Below are 18,312 nucleotides of genomic sequence, written 5' to 3' on the forward strand. Positions count from 1 at the left end.
TGAGGACCAACCCCCAAAGGTACAACCAGAGAGAGAGGGAGGATGGGGGAGTGCCGATGTTTTGTGCATCTTGAAATGACTTCTTGCAACAAGATTGTGTGTGAGTGATAGAGCACTGGGCTAGAGCTAAGCTGGTTTAGAGAGGGGAGGGAAGGGGCACATATTACAGATCCTAGATTAAACAGACAGGCATATAACCTGTGTAACAGAGTTAGAAATATACTATTGGTTATGTGAGTTTAGCTGTAATTGAGCAGCCCTAGCAGTGTTAGGTGTTGTGGAGCCCCCTTTGGAGTTATGGTGTACTGCAGGTCTACGAGTGTGTTTTGTCCTTGTGGAGTTGCCGTAGTAGGCTTGGCTGCATGAGGAAGGCCTGTGTGCGTCGTGTAAAATGATCCTTGTATTTTATTATCTGTGTGGAAAACCCCGTAATTTAGGTTAGGAACACTGATGCATTGCATAGCTACTATTTGTTTTGCTACACACTGTGAGGATTTCTGGTGATGAAGTTTTGTCCACTGGATTGTAAGTTTATAGCCCGTTTGTGTTTCCTGGCTGGCAGCGTTGCATCCCGCGTTCTGGTTGCTCAGACGAGGCCGCATGGGAAAATGGGTCTTTTTATTTTTCCACAGGAATTGCAGACATCTGGAAGACAAGTGTTTTATTTTTTTGTGTGCTTTCCACTCAGGTATGTTGCTTCAAATATGTAAATAGATTCTCAGATTTCTAAATTCATCCATGTGCTCTCTGTAAGTTCTGAGAAAGCAGAGCAGTAGCGGTAGCTTCGTTATTGTTCAAAATAAAGTGTTTGTGATGTTTGAAGGAAATGTGTTCTTTCTGTAAACAACTGGTCCTGATGTTGGAGAGAGAAAGCAGAGCAGTATAATAATAATAATAATAATAATAAAGTGTTTGTGATGTTTGAAGGAAATATGTTCTTTCTGTAAACAACTGATCCTGATGTTGGAGAGAGAAAGCAGAGCAGTAGCGCTTGACTGCAGGAGCCCCAGAGGAATTGCAGACTCGTGGAAGACCAGTGTTTTATTGTGTTTTCCACTCAGAATAAACAGGTAAAAGCTCATCGTCTCTGTCCATCCTGCGACTGCTTGACCGTAGTGACCGACTCCATTCACACCCAGGCCTCAGGTTTACCAGGTAGGTCTCCTACAGTCCAGTAACATCATCTTAATACTACATGTCCAGTAATAATACATCAGATTAGGAAGGGCTAGGCCAAAAAGTTGTTCAGGTCTCTGAAGGGCACTCTTGCTAATTGTATTATTCCAGATAAACAATGTTATGTGTTAAAGAATGTTTTTTTTTAATCAAGATGGGAATATCTTGGAAAAAGGTAGACATTTTGTTTTGACTATTTTAGGGTACTATTATTGTTGCTATTTATTTGTTGTTGTAATGCCCTGTTTCTTATGTAGCCTATATGTTTAATCATTGATCTGTTCTTACCTTCTCTGTTGTTCTTGCTGCTGTAATGCCCCCTGGGGATTATTAAAGTTGGTCTAACTGTAATGGTAATTGATTTGATCTCATAACCTGCAACAGGTCAAGTGTGCCAGACCTGTCTGAGCTCTGCTGTGAACTAGACAGGGAGGAGACCTGGGACTCAGACCAGAGAGAGACCAGAGAGAGACCAGACAGGGAGGAGACCTGGGACTCAGACCAGAGAGAGACCAGAGAGAGACCAGACAGGGAGGAGACCTGGGACTCAGACCAGAGAGAGACCAGAGAGAGACCAGACAGGGAGGAGACCTGGGACTCAGACCAGAGAGAGACCAGAGAGAGACCAGACAGGGAGGAGACCTGGGACTCAGACCAGAGAGAGACCAGAGAGAGACCAGACAGGGAGGAGACCTGGGGACTCAGCAGACCAGAGAGAGACCAGACAGGGAGGAGACCTGGGACTCAGACCAGAGAGAGACCAGAGAGAGACCAGACAGGGAGGAGACCTGGGACTCAGACCAGAGAGAGACCAGAGAGAGACCAGACAGGGAGGAGACCTGGGGACTCAGACCAGAGAGAGACCAGACAGGGAGGAGACCTGGGACTCAGACCAGAGAGAGACCAGAGAGAGACCAGACAGGGAGGAGACCTGGGGACTCAGACCAGAGAGAGACCAGACAGGGAGACCAGACAGGGAGGAGACCTGGGACTCAGACCAGAGAGAGACCAGAGAGAGACCAGACAGGGAGGAGACCTGGGGACTCAGACCAGAGAGAGACCAGAGAGAGACCAGACAGGGAGGAGACCTGGGGACTCAGACCAGAGAGAGACCAGAGAGAGACCAGACAGGGAGGAGACCTGGGGACTCAGACCAGAGAGAGACCAGAGAGAGACCAGACAGGGAGGAGACCTGGGACTCAGACCAGAGAGAGACCAGAGAGAGACCAGACAGGGAGGAGACCTGGGGACTCAGACCAGAGAGAGACCAGAGAGAGACCAGACAGGGAGGAGACCTGGGGACTCAGACCAGAGAGAGACCAGAGAGAGACCAGACAGGGAGGAGACCTGGGGACTCAGACCAGAGAGAGACCAGACAGGGAGGAGACCTGGGGACTCAGACCAGAGAGAGACCAGAGAGAGACCAGACAGGGAGGAGACCTGGGGACTCAGACCAGAGAGAGACCAGAGAGAGACCAGACAGGGAGGAGACCTGGGGACTCAGCAGACCAGAGAGAGACCAGACAGGGAGACCAGACAGGGAGGAGACCTGGGGACTCAGACCAGAGAGAGACCAGACAGGGAGGAGACCTGGGGACTCAGACCAGAGAGAGACCAGAGAGAGACCAGACAGGGAGGAGACCTGGGACTCAGACCAGAGAGAGACCAGAGAGAGACCAGACAGGGAGGAGACCTGGGGACTCAGACCAGAGAGAGACCAGAGAGAGACCAGACAGGGAGGAGACCTGGGACTCAGACCAGAGAGAGACCAGACAGGGAGACCAGACAGGGAGGAGACCTGGGACTCAGACCAGAGAGAGACCAGACAGGGAGACCAGACAGGGAGGAGACCTGGGACTCAGAGCAGAGAGAGACCAGAGAGAGACCAGACAGGGAGGAGACCTGGGGACTCAGCAGACCAGAGAGAGACCAGACAGGGAGACCAGACAGGGAGGAGACCGAGGGACTCAGCAGACCAGAGAGGAACAGGCATCATATCAGAGACCCAGTCTATCCATCACCGGGAGGAGGAGACTGCTGTCTGTAGAATAACTGCTCCTCACCCACCGGCCAGCAGACTAATTGCTACAAGTGCCAAAAAGCAATCTGCCTGCTGAAAAACGCCAGCACCTCCTACCTCAGATAGCAAAGTCCAGCACCTGATGACCTCTGTTGGACTAGAACACATCCACTGATGTCCACTAGCCTGGCTTCACCCTGATCACGTGATCTCAAAGGCTGTGACTCTTATCTTGGAGAGAGGTCATGTGATCAGGGTGGTGAAGCTAGGTGAGTGGGTATATCTGTGGATATGTGCTATTGAAGTGCAATACAGTGTGTTTTATACAGTATAAAGTGTGAGGGGCTGCACGTGTAGCCATCTTGGAGAAAAGGCTTTCACCTTTCCAGAACGTTCTTCCCTTTGGTGACTAACGAAATAATAGTATCTGTAGACATGCTACTGCTGACAGAGTGAGTACAGATATGGGCTCAATGACTGGTCCCTGGCAGGGCGGTATGAGGCTTCTAGCCCTGAATAGTAGAGCGCCCTGCACCAGGTCTGGGGCTGTGCTTCCCATCACGTGGTGGAAACAAGCACATGGATAATAATGATACCTTTATTTAACCAATGAAATACCGTTTAGCTAGTTGACTCTGCTTTCATCCAATCATTTGTTAGACCTCAAGTACTGTGTAGGGATGACCTCAAAAGAAGGACAAATGAGTGTCCGACTCAAGGCTGCACTGGTAGACGGACACATTTCAAAAGAATATCTGAAAAATATAGTTTTCCACAACACTGTCCTCCCCATCTCTCTCCTCCTCATCTCTCTCTCCTCCATCTCTCTCTCCTCCATCTCTCTCTCCTCCTCCATCTCTCTCTCCTCCATCTCTCTCTCCTCTTCCATCTCTCTCCTCCTCCATCTCTCTCTCCTCCCCATCTCTCTCCTCCATCTCTCTCTCCTCTTCCATCTCTCTCTCCTCTTCCATCTCTCTCCTCCATCTCTCTCTCCTCCTCCATCTCTCTCCTCCTCTCTTTCCTCCCCCATCTCTTTCCTCCTCCATCTCTCTCCTCCATCTCTCTCCTCCTCCATCTCTCTCTCTCTCCTCCTCCATCTCTCTCCTCCTCCATCTCTCTCTCCTCCATCTCTCTCCTCCATCTCTCTCCTCCTCCATCTCTCTCTCCTCTTCCATCTCTCTCTCCTCCCCATCTCTTTCCTCCTCCACCTCTCTCTCTCCTCCTCCATCTCTCTCTCCTCCTCCATCTCTCTCTCCTCTCTTTCCTCCTCCATCTCTCTCCTCCATCTCTCTCCTCCTCCATCTCTCTCTCCTCCCCATCTCTCCTCCTCCATCTCTCTCTCCTCCCCCTCCCTCTCCTCCATCTCTCTCCTCCTCCATCTCTCTCTCCTCCCCCTCCCTCTCCTCCCTGTGTGTTGCAGGTCTGAAGTCGACAGCCCCAGCCTTCATGCATCGAGGTGGATCCAAGATGGCGGACCTGCCCCCCCTTCCTGGGCTCAGTGACTGGGTGGAGTGGACCCCTCATCTGGAGACACCCTCTCAACGTACGCATACAGAGTACAAGTAGTACTAGTAGAGTAGTACTATAGTAGGAGGCTATTGTGTGGTAATAGTACTGTAGTAGTAGTCACTACTGTAGTGTAATGTTATGCTGACGGTGTCGGCCTGGGATCCCTGTCCTCTCAAAGGTGTTTCTGTGTTGTTTTCTACGCATCTCCCCAAGTTGCAGCGTTATACTGTTAGTGTTAGTGGGGTTTGTGTGAGTGTACTCTTGTCAGTTTCACTGAGTGACATGAAAACCCTGTGTGTGCGGCATGTTAACCCCATGTAACGTGTGTCTGTGTGTGTGTGTGTCAGATGTGTTAGAGGTGAAGCAGAGGTCAGAGGTGAAGCAGAGGTCAGAGGTGAACCTATACCGCAGAGCGAGGAACCTGAGAGACAGAGCCAGAGTCAACGACACTGAGCAGAAGGAGCCAGAAGATGACCACTACCTCTGTAAGAGAGCTGCTCTCTCTTTTCTGTCTTTCTCTATTTCTCTCTGTTTACCAATCCTTAGTCTCTCTCTCTCTGGTTATCTCTCTCCTCAGTCTCTCTCTCTCTGGTTCTCTCTCTCTCAGTCTCTCTCTCTCTGTTTATCTCTCTCCTCAGTCTCTCTCTCTGGTTATCTCTCTCCTCAGTCTCTCTCTCTCTGTTTATCTCTCTCCTCAGTCTCTCTCTCTCTGGTTATCTCTCTCCTCAGTCTCTCTCTCTCCTCAGTCTCTCTCCTCAGTCTCTCTCTCTCTCTGGTTATCTCTCTCTCAGTCTCTCTCTCTCTGTTTATCTCTCTCCTCAGTCTCTCTCTCTGGTTATCTCTCTCCTCAGTCTCTCTCTCTCTGTTTATCTCTCTCCTCAGTCTCTCTCTCTCTGGTTATCTCTCTCCTCAGTCTCTCTCTCTCCTCAGTCTCTCTCCTCAGTCTCTCTCTCTGGTTATCTCTCTCCTCAGTAGGGTTGGGCATCGTTTGGATTTTAACGATTCCGATTCCGATTCTTCATTTCGATTCCGGTTCTTAACGATTCTCGATTCCGATTCTTTGATGGGTGGGGTCAAAACAGGCTGCACGCTTATTTCACAGAAGAAACATTTATTTGTAATAATCCCACTGACAGGCTGACCTGGTGTAGAATATCCAAAGAGCAAACACACAGCAAAACACACCCTAGTCCAGGCTAGCAGGTAGAAACACTCCCTAAATTAAAAACAGTTCTTGTTGAGAAAAATAAGCATATCTGCCTTCTCAGGCAGTAGGCGCGAGCGTTCAGCACAGATTGTGTCTCCCCCAGTGGAGAACACTCGTTCACTAGGAGTAGAGGAGGCCTGGACACACACATATGAAAAGGCCATGTCTGACAGGAGAGGATAAGTCATTCGCTGGTTCCCCCACCAGGCAGCAGGGTCATCAGACATCACGGTTGGTGGCGTATCTGTATACATCTGCATCTCCTTCTCTGCCTGGTCCTGGACGGACTTCCACCTCTGCTGTGACCACATCTTTAGTGCATCCTCATCAGCAAAAAGCTCCTCCAGCGGAGACTTTCTGGGACGTTTGCAGGGAGGTGGTTGCAAAACAAACAAACAAACAAAGAATAGGGTTATCACAAAAAAAAGTTAAAACATCCATTAAAGACAGATCATTATTAAGATTAAGAACCCATCAAATGTCAGCTATCATACTTACATTCTCCTCTTCCTCGCTCTCCACTCCGTCCTCATTCTCATGCCTTTTCTCGGACCGCATTGAGAGTGGGACACCACCATCTTCTCCATGATCATCCTCTGTTGTCTACAGAGAAAATAATTGGCTTTTACTGTAGATCAAACATTTTAATAACTGAAGAGGAGACAGTATATATTTGTACATGAATGACATTTCACCTGCTCAGAGTCAGTCAGCTTTCCCTTGATCCGGTCCCAGATATACGATTAAGTCACAGGAATAGAATTATTTCATTTATTCTTCATTCATTTCTTTATAGCCGCCTCAGTCATTTACCTGGTACCGCTTGGACAGGTTTGCCCAAACTTGCTTCTTAAGGTTGGATACAAATACTGTGTCTCCCTCTTCCACAGTAAAATGCACCTCTAGCTTTTGGAGAATTGGCAGGATCTGACTGTATGTTGGGTTCTTTTCAGTAGAAACGCAGAGCGTGGACGTGAAGAGAACTCTCATCACACTGATGAAGTCCTCTGCCTTCCGAAAATCTTCATCTGTCAGCCTAGAAAGTCTGTGTGACAAAGAATACAATTTCTTAGTTCAAAAATATTGATTGTTGTTCTTCTCTATAAAAAAAAACAATATGCAAATTAGTATTTTATATTGTCCACATTAATAGTTATTCTTGCATTGTTGTTACTTTTTAATCCCCTTACATTTGCAATACCTGTAGCCTACTGTTAATTTGCACCTAACATTTGCACTACCTCCATTAGCACAGTGACAGCTCTCAGTAGTAGACATCACTAGACTATCACTTCACTGCTGCTGTGTTTTAAATGTCCCTCCGGATCAAGTAAGTATCCATCATCTCTCTTATCTATGACTTCCTCTCCCTCTCCATATTCTCTCTCAGTCGTTGGTCCAAGCTGGCTGCTTGAATTGCAGGGTATTGTTCTAGGAATCTCTCCAGCATTTGAAACAGAGAATTCCAGCGGGTTCTCACGTCTAGAATGAGTGAGTGTTGAGGCAGCTCTGACACAAACAAGAACATTACATTATAGTCATTTTGCAGATGCTTTTATCCAAAGCGACTTACAATAATTGCATTTAATGTCGGTACTAGTCAAGTGTACTACTACTCGCCAGAACTCAGAACAGTTGAATAATAAGAAAATCACAAATACATAGAGGCATTACTTTAGATACCATGCACAATGGTCAAATGAAGGGAACTCAGTGACTCTTACTTAGAAGATCCTGCTTCTCCCGCAGAACCACCTTCGCCATTAAGGACCTCTTCATCCACACGATGATGGTACGGATCTTCGCCGTCCACTGAGTGACTGCAGTCAGGCAGTACACACTTTGTGGTGCTAGATTGAGTGTGTGAGCAAAGCAGCCCAGCTTCACAAACCGCAGGCATTTTATGGCTACATCCATATTGGATGCATTGTCAACGGTGACAGCCACTACCTTGTCAAAGATGCCCAATTCTGTTAGGACGATTTCCTCTTCCGTCTGCGCAGTGTACATGGCTTTCGTTTGGAGCACTTTTTGTTTCATTTTTCCCTCGACTAAATAGTGTGCTGTCACAGTAAGGTAGTGATCTTGTGCAATGCTAGTCCAGCCATCACAAGTGAGAGCAACAGAATGGACTTCACTTAACTCAGATATTACATTGGCCTTTTCTACAGTATACCATGCTGGGATTAATTTATTTGCCAAACAGTCCCTGGTAGGTGGCGTGTACTTGGGGTTGATGGAATGTATCATATCTCTGCAAACACAAAAACAAACATAACGTTACTGTTACTCTAGGTCAGGGTGGTGAGTAGCTAGCTAGTTTAGCTCTATTCTTATGTTTGCTTACCTAAATGTCGGTGCCTCGACATCTGAGAAGGGGTGCAGCCGTTTTACCACATAAGCTGTCACCTTTCTGTGGCACTCTTTAACTTTCTCCACTGGCACACTGGCATCTTTCCCTTTGCCGCCAAGGTGAATGGCGTGTCACGTCGTGGATTAGCACTAGCAGCAGTAATGCCAGGCTGGCTACTAGCAATCTGCGGACGTTCATCTACGAAAAAATACATTACAGTATTTGCATTTGACACCGTTTTTTACCAGTTCGGTCTAGTATAATTTGTTTGCTGTCTCGCTGTTGACAATAAGACAAACGTTAGTGCTATTTAATTTTCACGTACCCGATTGCGACGACGAGGTGCGAGGTTGGCTCGTTAGGGTTGACTGAGGACGAGGCGGGAGAGACGGAGGGAGACCGGCGCAACGCATCAAAGATGCTACATTCGTTGATTTTTATGCCATGCAAGCGCAGGTGTTTCATCAGATAAGTTGTGCATCCTCCCTTGCACGAAATAAACTTCTCACAGGTGTTGCACTGGGCCGACTCATCATTCCTCTGAGAAAAATAAAGCCACACTTTTGAACGCGGCAGCTTGCTGTGGCTCATGATGGCGGCGCGTGCCAACTAAAGCAAACGGCTCTACGGAAACTACTTCTTCTTCGTTGGTTTTTCTGGCGGACTGCAAACCAAAGGCAAACGCGCAAGCCACCAACACGGAAACTGAAATTAGCGCAAGTGAAATTTGTTTAGGAACCGATAAGCAGAATCGAAATTAAAATATATAAACGATTCCTTCGGAATCGGAATTTTAGAACCGGTTCCAATTTGGTCCCGGTTCTTGATGCCCAACCCTACTCCTCAGTCTCTCTCTCTCTCTCTCTGGTTATCTCTCTCCTCAGTCTCTCTCTCTCCGGTTATCTCTCTCCTCAGTCTCTCTCTGGTTATCTCTCTCCTCAGTCTCTCTCTCTGGTTATCTCTCTCCTCAGTCTCTCTCTCTGTTTATCTCTCTCAGTCTCTCTCTCTGTTTATCTCTCTCCTCAGTCTCTCTCTCTGGTTATCTCTCTCCTCAGTCTCTCTCTCTGTATCTCTCTCCTCAGTCTCTCTCTCTGGTTATCTCTCTCCTCAGTCTCTCTCTGGTTATCTCTCTCCTCAGTCTCTCTCTGTATCTCTCTCCTCAGTCTCTCTCTCTCTGGTTATCTCTCTCCTCAGTCTCTCTCTCTGTATCTCTCTCCTCAGTCTCTCTCCTCAGTCTCTCTCTCTGGTTATCTCTCTCCTCAGTCTCTCTCTCTCTGGTTATCTCTCTCCTCAGTCTCTCTCTCTGTATCTCTCTCCTCAGTCTCTCTCTCTGTATCTCTCTCCTCAGTCTCTCTCTCTGGTTATCTCTCTCCTCAGTCTCTCTCTCCTCAGTCTCTCTCTCAGTCTCTCTCTCTGGTTATCTCTCTCCTCAGTCTCTCTCTCTGTATCTCTCTCCTCAGTCTCTCTCTCTCTCGTAGGTTCACAGTTCAGTTTTGCCAAATTGGAACTTTGAACATTCTAGAACTGCTGTTCAACGACGGCACAGACATTCTGGAACTACTGTCTCCTTTTAGCTGTCAACCCGGCTTTAGTCACACACACACACACACACACACACACACACACACACACACACACTCACTCACTCACTCTCACTCACTCACTCACTCACTCACTCACTCACTCACTCACTCACTCACTCACTCACTCACTCACTCACTCACTCACTCACTCACTCACTCACTCACTCACTCACTCACTCACTCACTCACTCACTCACTCACTCACTCACTCACTCACTCACTCACTCACTCACTCACTCACTCACTCACTCCCCACTCACTCACTCACTCACACTCACTCACTCACTCACACTCTCTCTCTCTCTCTCTCTCTCTCTCTCTCTCTCTAACCTCCTTTTCTCTCTCCATCTCTACCTCTCTCTTTCTCTCTCTCTAATGCACTACGTCTCTCCTCCCCCTCTCCTGTCCTCTCCAGACTGTGAGGAGTGTGAGTCTTTCTTCCTGGAGGAGTGTGAGCTCCACGGCCCCCCCCTCTTCATACCGGACACCCCGGTGGTCCTGGGGGGGTCTGACCGGGCCAGACTGACCCTCCCACACGGCCTGGAGGTCAAGAGGTCACGGATACCCGGGGTGGGGCTGGGAGTCTTCAACTGTGGGGAGGCGGTTGCCAAGGGAACCCACTACGGCCCCTACGAGGGGGAGGTGATGGAGAAGGAGGAGGCCATCAAGAGCGGATACTCCTGGGTGGTGGGTATGAGGGCGGTGTGTGTGTGTGTGTGTGTGTGTGTGTGTGTGTGTGTGTGTACTCCTGGGTGGTGGGTATGAGGGTGGTGTGTGTGTGTGTGTGTGTGTGTGTACTCCTGGGTGGTGGGTATGAGGGCGGTGGGGGGTGTGTGTGTGTGTGTGTGTGGTGTGTGTGTGTGTACTCCTGGGTGGTGGGTATGAGGGCGGTGTGTGTGTGTGTGTGTGTGTGTACTCCTGGGTGGTGGGTATGAGGGCGGTGTGTGTGTGTGTGTGTGTGTGTGTACTCCTGGGCGGTGGGTATGAGGGCGGTGTGTGTGTGTGTGTGTGTGTGTGTGTGTGTGTGTGTGTTTTGATGAAACTCATTCACCCCCTCAGGATGCGCCACGTATCAAAATGACAACAGATTATATTTATACTTCTAGTTTTGCCAGATTTTATCACACATGTAGCACAAACATTGGCGGAATCCTTATAGTCGCGACTTTTCGGGTTGAGCACAAGTCAAATAATGTGATTTTTAAAGTTAACTTAAAGGAGTAGTAAAAGGAAAAATCATGTTTAGCCCTGTTTTAAGGTTACTTATGATCATATACGATGGTTCAGATCAAAACGTTGACAACTAGCACTTTTGAGAAAGTTAATAATTGCTCTACCACCGTTTAGGTCCTACAATGGATGTGGGTGGACACCTTGAAAAATCATGACAAAACTATCTTTTAGGGTGTGTTTTAACATTTGTGAGGGCAGAAAAGACTAGTCTTTAAACTTTTGTGTTTGTAGATCTATTTACATGCTGAATATGCTAATGCCCAAACTATTGAAAGCATATAAGTGTAGTTGTGATTGTTCTTCAAATAAAATCATGGATCACTTTGGAGTGAGTGTGCATTAAAGGAGTAGTAAAGGGAAATGCATGTTTAGTCCTGTTTTAAGGTTACTTATGATCATATACAATGGTTCAGATCAAAACGTTGACAAAACTAGCACTTTTGAGAAAGTCTGATAATTGCTCTACCACTGTTTTGGTCATACAATGGATGTGGGTGGACACCTTGAAAAATCTTTCAAAAACATGTTAAACTCTCAATTTCAAAGACAAGAAACTCACCGAGGTGTTAGTTGGCGTTCTGATATATAATTCTCCATAAAGTAAGATTCTAGTTCATCTGGAAAGGCTTTTTTAAATATTTAGCATAGAACTATATAGTCGCAGCACATACATGTGTAAACATCCGCAAACTAGGTAGCCTAGCAACATAAACAATAACAATAGCTACCGTAAGTAGTTCCGCTTCCTGAATCCCCTCTGCGGATTGATCTACACATCTACAATGGTCGCTTCAATACAAGTCAATGGATTTCATAAAATGATCAATAAAACCCTACAGGATTCATACTTTGCGGCAAATTTGATGTCAGATCACCAGCTGACACCAATTACCCCCTCTGTGAGCTTCTTGTCTTTGAAATTGAGAGTTTAACATGTTTTTGAATTATTTTTCAAGGTGTCCACCCACATCCATTGTATGACCAAAATGGTGGTAGAGCAATTATCAGACTTTCTCAAAAGTGCTAGTTTTGTCAACTTTTGGATCTGAACCATTGTATATGAACGTAAGTAACCTTAAAACAGGGCTAAACATGAATTTTCCCTTTACTACTCCTTTAAGTTGATGAAATTTAGATAAGAATCAGACACCAAAATCACAAATCTGAAAACAATCAGCACGGACCTGAGGGGGTTAACCAACGCTCAATAAGAAGATTGATCTCAGGAGTTTTATTTCTCTTTGACATTAGACATCTCTGTGTTCTCAGATCAAGAGCAGAAACTGTGATGAGTACATTGATGCCAAAAGAGAGACGCACTCCAACTGGATGAGGTGAGGAACCGAGTACATTGGTCTCTCTCTACACCCCTCCTCTCTCTCACTTCAGATAAACCATCTCTCCAGTCTTGAATGTTTCTCTCCCTCCATACAGTCAGTCCCTACATCTCACCCACTTTGTTTTCTCCCTCCCTCTCTTCCTTCATCCTTCCTTCCTCCCGTCTCTCCCTCCCTCACCTGTTTGTTCTTATGAACCCACCCCCTCTCTCCCCCAGGTATGTGAACTGTGCCCGTACTGAGGAAGAGCAGAACCTGGTAGCGTTTCAGTACCGTGGAGGGATCCTGTTTCGCTGCTGTCGGCTGCTGGCTGTCGGGGAGGAGCTGCTGGTCTGGTACGGACAGGAGTACAGATACAAGAGCATCTCCTTCGACTACTTCTGGGACAAAAAGAGCACCGCTAGAGGTATCTGTCCTCAACTCTTCTTCCCTCTGTCTTCTCCTCCATCTCTCTCTCATCCACCTCTTTCCTTAAAGCTGAAAGAACCAGAGGTCTGCTGGTCATAATAGTAACCGCTGTCCAAGTAGCTCTCCTCTACCATCCTTCCCTCTCTCCTCTCCTCTGTCTTTTTCCCATGATGCCAGCCAGCAGGCAAGACCTGTTCATACAACGAGAAATTCAGGACACTCATGGATGCAACGAAACGGGACGCTACGTCACGAACAGCAACGGCGCCTGTGCAAATCGCTGTAGGCGGCACACAAATTGCCGATGTTAGCCAGGCACACTAGCTATGATCAGAATGGAAGGCTGTTAGTTGCCATGGAGCATGGTAGCTTGACTAACGTTAATGAGTGCTGGCTAGCTTATTCTAGCTGAGTTAGCTAATGCCATGGTCTTCAACGTATTCATGCTTGTTTTCTCTTCTCTCTCTCCTCTCTTCTTTTTTTCAGTCCTCTCTCTCCTCTGTCACTCTCCCTCACTCTCTCTCAGCCAGAGGAACCTCTTGCATATCTTTCTCTCTCCTGTCCTCAATCTGAAGTTGTGGTGTCGTTATGTTTCGCCCCCACTAGCTACATATAATCACTCTATACAGCATTTGAACTTGTACTACAGGTGTGAGAATCCTTATTTTTTTCTCCTTTCCCAGGGGTGATGTCAGACTTGTCCCAGACTCAGGTGTTCTCCTGCTCTGAGTGCCCATTCGCCTACACCTCCCAGATCTACCTCCACAAGCACCTCAAGAGGAGCCATGACAGCCTCTACGTCTCTCTGCTGAGGAGCGGAGAGATCAGACCAGAGACTCTCTCCTCATCTGTCTCCTCTCAATCACTCCCTATCACCACCTCCAACACCCCCCTCACCCCAGCTCCCGCCCAGAGACAGACAGACACAGACAAGCCAAGACCGTACCACTGTGACCAGTGTGGGAAAAACTTCACTGAGTCAGGAAATTTAAAGAGACACCAGCGTGTTCATACAGGAGAGAAGCCATACCACTGTGACCAGTGTGGGAAGAACTTAACTACATCAGTAGTGTTGAAGACACACCAGCGTGTTCATACAGGAGAGAAGCCATACCACTGTGACCAGTGTGGGAAGAACTTCACTACGTCAGGAGAGTTAAATACACACCAGCGTGTTCATACAGGAGAGAAGCCATACCACTGTGACCAGTGTGGGAAGAACTTCACTACGTCAGGAGAGTTAAATACACACCAGCGTGTTCATACAGGAGAGAAGCCATACCACTGTGACCAGTGTGTGAAGAACTTCACTACGTCAGGAAAGTTAAAAACACACCAGCGTGTTCATACAGGAGAGAAGCCATACCACTGTGACCAGTGTGGAAAGAACTTCACTAGGTCAGGAGAGTTAAAGATACACCAGCGTGTTCATTCAGGAGAGAAGCCATACCACTGTGATCAGTGTGGGAAGAACTTCACTAGGTCAGTAGACTTAAAGACACACCAGCGTTTTCATACAGGAGAGAAGCCATACCACTGTGACCAGTGTGGGAAGAACTTCACTAGGTCAGGAGAGTTAAAGATACACCAGCGTGTTCACACAGGAGAGAAGCCGTACCACTGTGACCAGTGTGGAAAGAACTTCACTCAGTTAAACAGCTTAAATTTACACCAGCGTGTTCATACAGGAGAGAAGCCGTACCACTGTGACCAGTGTGGAAAGAACTTCACTCAGTTAAACAACTTAAATTTACACCAGCGTGTTCATACAGGAGAAAAGCCGTACCACTGTGACCAGTGTGGAAAGAACTTCACTCGGTTAAGCAACTTAAACTCACACCAGCGTGTTCATACAGGAGAGAAGCCGCACCACTGTGACCAGTGTGGAAAGAACTTCACTCAGTTAAACAGCTTAAATTTACACCAGCGTGTTCATACAGGAGAGAAGCCGTACCACTGTGACCAGTGTGGAAAGAACTTCACTCGGTTAAGCAACTTAAACTCACACCAGCGTGTTCATACAGGAGAGAAGCCATACCACTGTGACCAGTGTGGGAAGAACTTCACTCAATTAGACAACTTGAAATCACACCAACGTGTTCATACAGGAGAGAAGCCATACCACTGTGACCAGTGTGGGAAGAACTTCAGACACTCAGGAAACTTAAAGAGACACCAGCGTGTTCATACAGGAGAGAACCCATAGCCATAACCTTAGCCTGGGATAACACAGTATTTTCTCCTCCGTTTGCACCAAGCAGTTACTCTACCGAGGCCAAAATGAGGCTCGAACCCGGAGGCATCCAGCCGGGGCTACGTCTTGGTGCTTGAAATCTGGAGATGCGTTCTAGTTTAATAGGCAGATCCAGAGGCCTTTGGAAAAACTAGGCCAGGTCCAGCCTGGCTTATGTGTGTGACTGGCTTGTTTTTGTTCAGGACTGGTAGGACGGAAGCTAGTCATGCCACTGAAATAGCTGTGAATGGAAATGACTTGAAATAATGTCTGATAAATAAAGATGGGTCTTGTCGCCTGGACACATCAGTTCCAATGCTTCCAATGCTAATCCAGCACAATAAGACCAGGATAGCCAGTTAGCTCATGAGCTCACAACAACTAGCAGCAGCTTCCATAACATTAATGGTAGCGGTCAGTGGCTAAAGCAGTTACACTGATGATTCCTCTAACGTTAGCTATTTTGCTGCAATTGGTTCAACTTCTGTTTCTGGACAAAGGTAAGGGATAAACCCAGATAACACAAGGCTAGCGGACCTACAGCGGTTCCCCGATGGACGAGTTGGTGGACCTCCAGCTGAATATAACACATTACTAGCGGACCTACAGCGGGTCCCCGATGGACGAGCTGGTGGATTCCTGGCCATTTGCTCATCGAATGGCAAGCGGACCTCTGGTGGATTATTAGCGTCAGGGACAGCGGTCCACTAGTAATCCGTAATAGATAACGCTATTGCTCCACCACCATTCCACCGGTAGTTTATTGTCTATATCCTAGGCCCATTGGCCCAATGCTTATGGATTTCTATTGCTAAATTAACTTACTCTGAACATTTTTTTGGTAACCCTTCCTTTCATAGTCCCCCAATTACTAAACATTTACCTGGTAAATACATGCAAAGTATAGCCTAATATATAATGGGCAATTACTGAGACACCTATACTGTAGGTATAATTTCAAAACAGGAGTATTTCAATTGTTCAATTACTATACGTAAATTCAATAACTGATTGAACTGATTACCTGCACCACCAGGTAACCACATTTTTACATAACTTTTATAACATCCAGTGACAAATACAAATGACAAATCACAATGCTCATATTTATTAAAATGCTTTGAATTATATTAATTTTAACTGGATCCACTCAGAAATCGAGTTGGACCGAGAACAGGAGGAGCAGAAAACAAAACAGAGTTGCACACAGAGAAACATAACAGTAAGCACAAGTCTAGTATATCAATGGGACTTTTAATTGGTCACTTGATTTGTCACCCAGTTTCTGCAATCAGTTTGACACAGTTAATTCATCTGCATAACACACTGTACATATCCTTCAAAATAAAAGGGGAAAGGAGAGTGAACGGAGGGAGGGAGAGGGATGGAAAGGCCGAAAATAAACGTAGGAACAGGTCCACAGGCTGGCAGAGGGTGTGGGTTCTGTTTCCCCAAATCTTCCCCACTGGGGCCTTGAACCCCTGATCTCCCGCATGGAAGTCAGACACTTTATCCACTGCACTACCGAGGAACTTGAAATTGTGAGATGTCATAGTGTAATTATTTTGGTGTGATGGGACCACTGCCTCTTGTGGTGGCAACATAGAAATGCAGGTCAACAATGCGTCGGAGGGAGGGACAACCCGACAAATGCTATGTATGGTGCGCTGGCTTACAGCCACGCACAAAAACTATAGGAATGGGGCAACACTGTAACGCTGTGTTCACTTCACATTATAACAATCAAATAGGTGATTTATAAGTTTGAGCTACATAGTATCTTAGTGTATACATTAGTTAATCAGACAAGCGGATAATAACGTAGGATGAACTTAACTGTATTCCATGTTTACAGGTTCCCCCAAAAAGAAGCCATTTCAAATCATAACCTACACAAGAGTAGACACCTCAAATAATAATATTCTCTCGTTCAAAGAAACGTAACTGTGGCAAAAAGTTAAAAAGTCTTTATTGAGCTATAGCTATATAAGATATATATTGAGATATGCCGCTACACGCGTGGGTAGACTCCCCAGCTCAGTTTGTGATCCCAAATATCACCTTCATCACACCTGTCTGAACTTCCCAGCACTCCTGCCCTTTTCTTTTCAATAATATCTCTATTCAATAATCAAATTCAGTCCAAATGTCTCAATATATAGTCCTTACAATCAGTTTGTTTTAAGTCCTTGATCCATTCCCTCACAATATAGCTCCCATATTATGATGAGACTTGAATATGACAAGATGTATTGAATTTGTTTGTCAGCAATCCTGATGCAGAAGTTAATGCTTGTGAATAAATATTAGGGTGTATGAATGTTTTTGCAGCAACATGAAGTAAATGAGATGGTGATTGCAAAGGGAACTGTTTAAATTAATTCCAATAAACCTGGTTGAGTTCAGTGTTTACAACCATTCATCTCTTAAAACATACATGGATAAATAATGTGAACAGATATTGTTATCACAGCAGCACAAATTGAGATTACAATCAGAAATTGGAATAAGTAGGCTATCTTTTTGGATTTGAGATTATTTTTAAATGCAAGGAATGCGCACCACACATGAAACAAAAACTGGGATGGAAATGTTGGTGAAATATTTGTTGGTGAGTGTTGACGTTGGTTGGGTGGCTGGACAGCTGCATTTTAAACCCATGACTTTTCAGAATGTTGCTTGTTTTTTATGAACCTTTTTAAATAAACATTTTATAACCTGAGAGAGGTATTGTAGATAGTGTTCATTTGTGTGTATGGGGGGTTGTCATTGTGTTAAAACCCGACACAAGCCATAAGAAAACACTTGGGAAGCATCTCACTTCTATGTCAAAATGAAACTCTGCAATCAAAACCCAATAATCCAATAATAATTTTTCAAAGTGCCATTTTTGCTAGAAAATGATTCACACATGCACCAGTTAAAATATTCTTTCAAAGCACCAACATGTACTTTATATAAAACACTGCCGTCTTTAGTACTTAGTACACCTTTTTAATGTTCTCACACAGGCTTCTGTTAAAGATTGTTCCAGTACATCTACTCACATTTCAATCAGCACCAAAATAGAGAGGCTTCAGAAATATGGTAAATGATGGTAAATGGACGGCACTTATATAGCGCTTTTCCACCTTAGCGGCACTCAAAGCGCTTTACAATGACCTCTCATTCACCCACCAATGGCGGCAGCTGCTATGCAAGGTGCTAACCTGCTCATTGGGAGCAATTTTGGGGTTAGGTGTCTTGCTCAAGG

The 18,312-nt window shown here is 46.0% G+C and overlaps 1 protein-coding gene across 1 annotated transcript; it reads left to right on the plus strand.

Moving 5' to 3' along the window:
• Nucleotides 1–963: 963 nt before the first annotated feature.
• LOC311325628 (histone-lysine N-methyltransferase PRDM9-like) lies at nt 964–18,081 on the plus strand (the record flags this gene model as incomplete). The annotated part of the gene is made up of 8 exons (XM_084458349.1): nt 964–1,155; nt 4,617–4,739; nt 5,053–5,190; nt 10,264–10,535; nt 12,351–12,415; nt 12,637–12,824; nt 13,510–13,785; nt 18,071–18,081. Exons 2-8 carry the CDS (start codon nt 4,643–4,645, stop codon nt 18,079–18,081), a joined length of 1,047 nt encoding a protein of 348 aa, XP_084314475.1. The 5' UTR covers nt 964–1,155; nt 4,617–4,642.
• Nucleotides 18,082–18,312: the final 231 nt, after the last annotated feature.

The sequence above is a fragment of the Borostomias antarcticus genome (genome assembly GCF_949987555.1).
Source record: "Borostomias antarcticus genome assembly, chromosome: 24".
In the NCBI taxonomy this organism is placed as follows: domain Eukaryota; kingdom Metazoa; phylum Chordata; class Actinopteri; order Stomiiformes; family Stomiidae; genus Borostomias; species Borostomias antarcticus.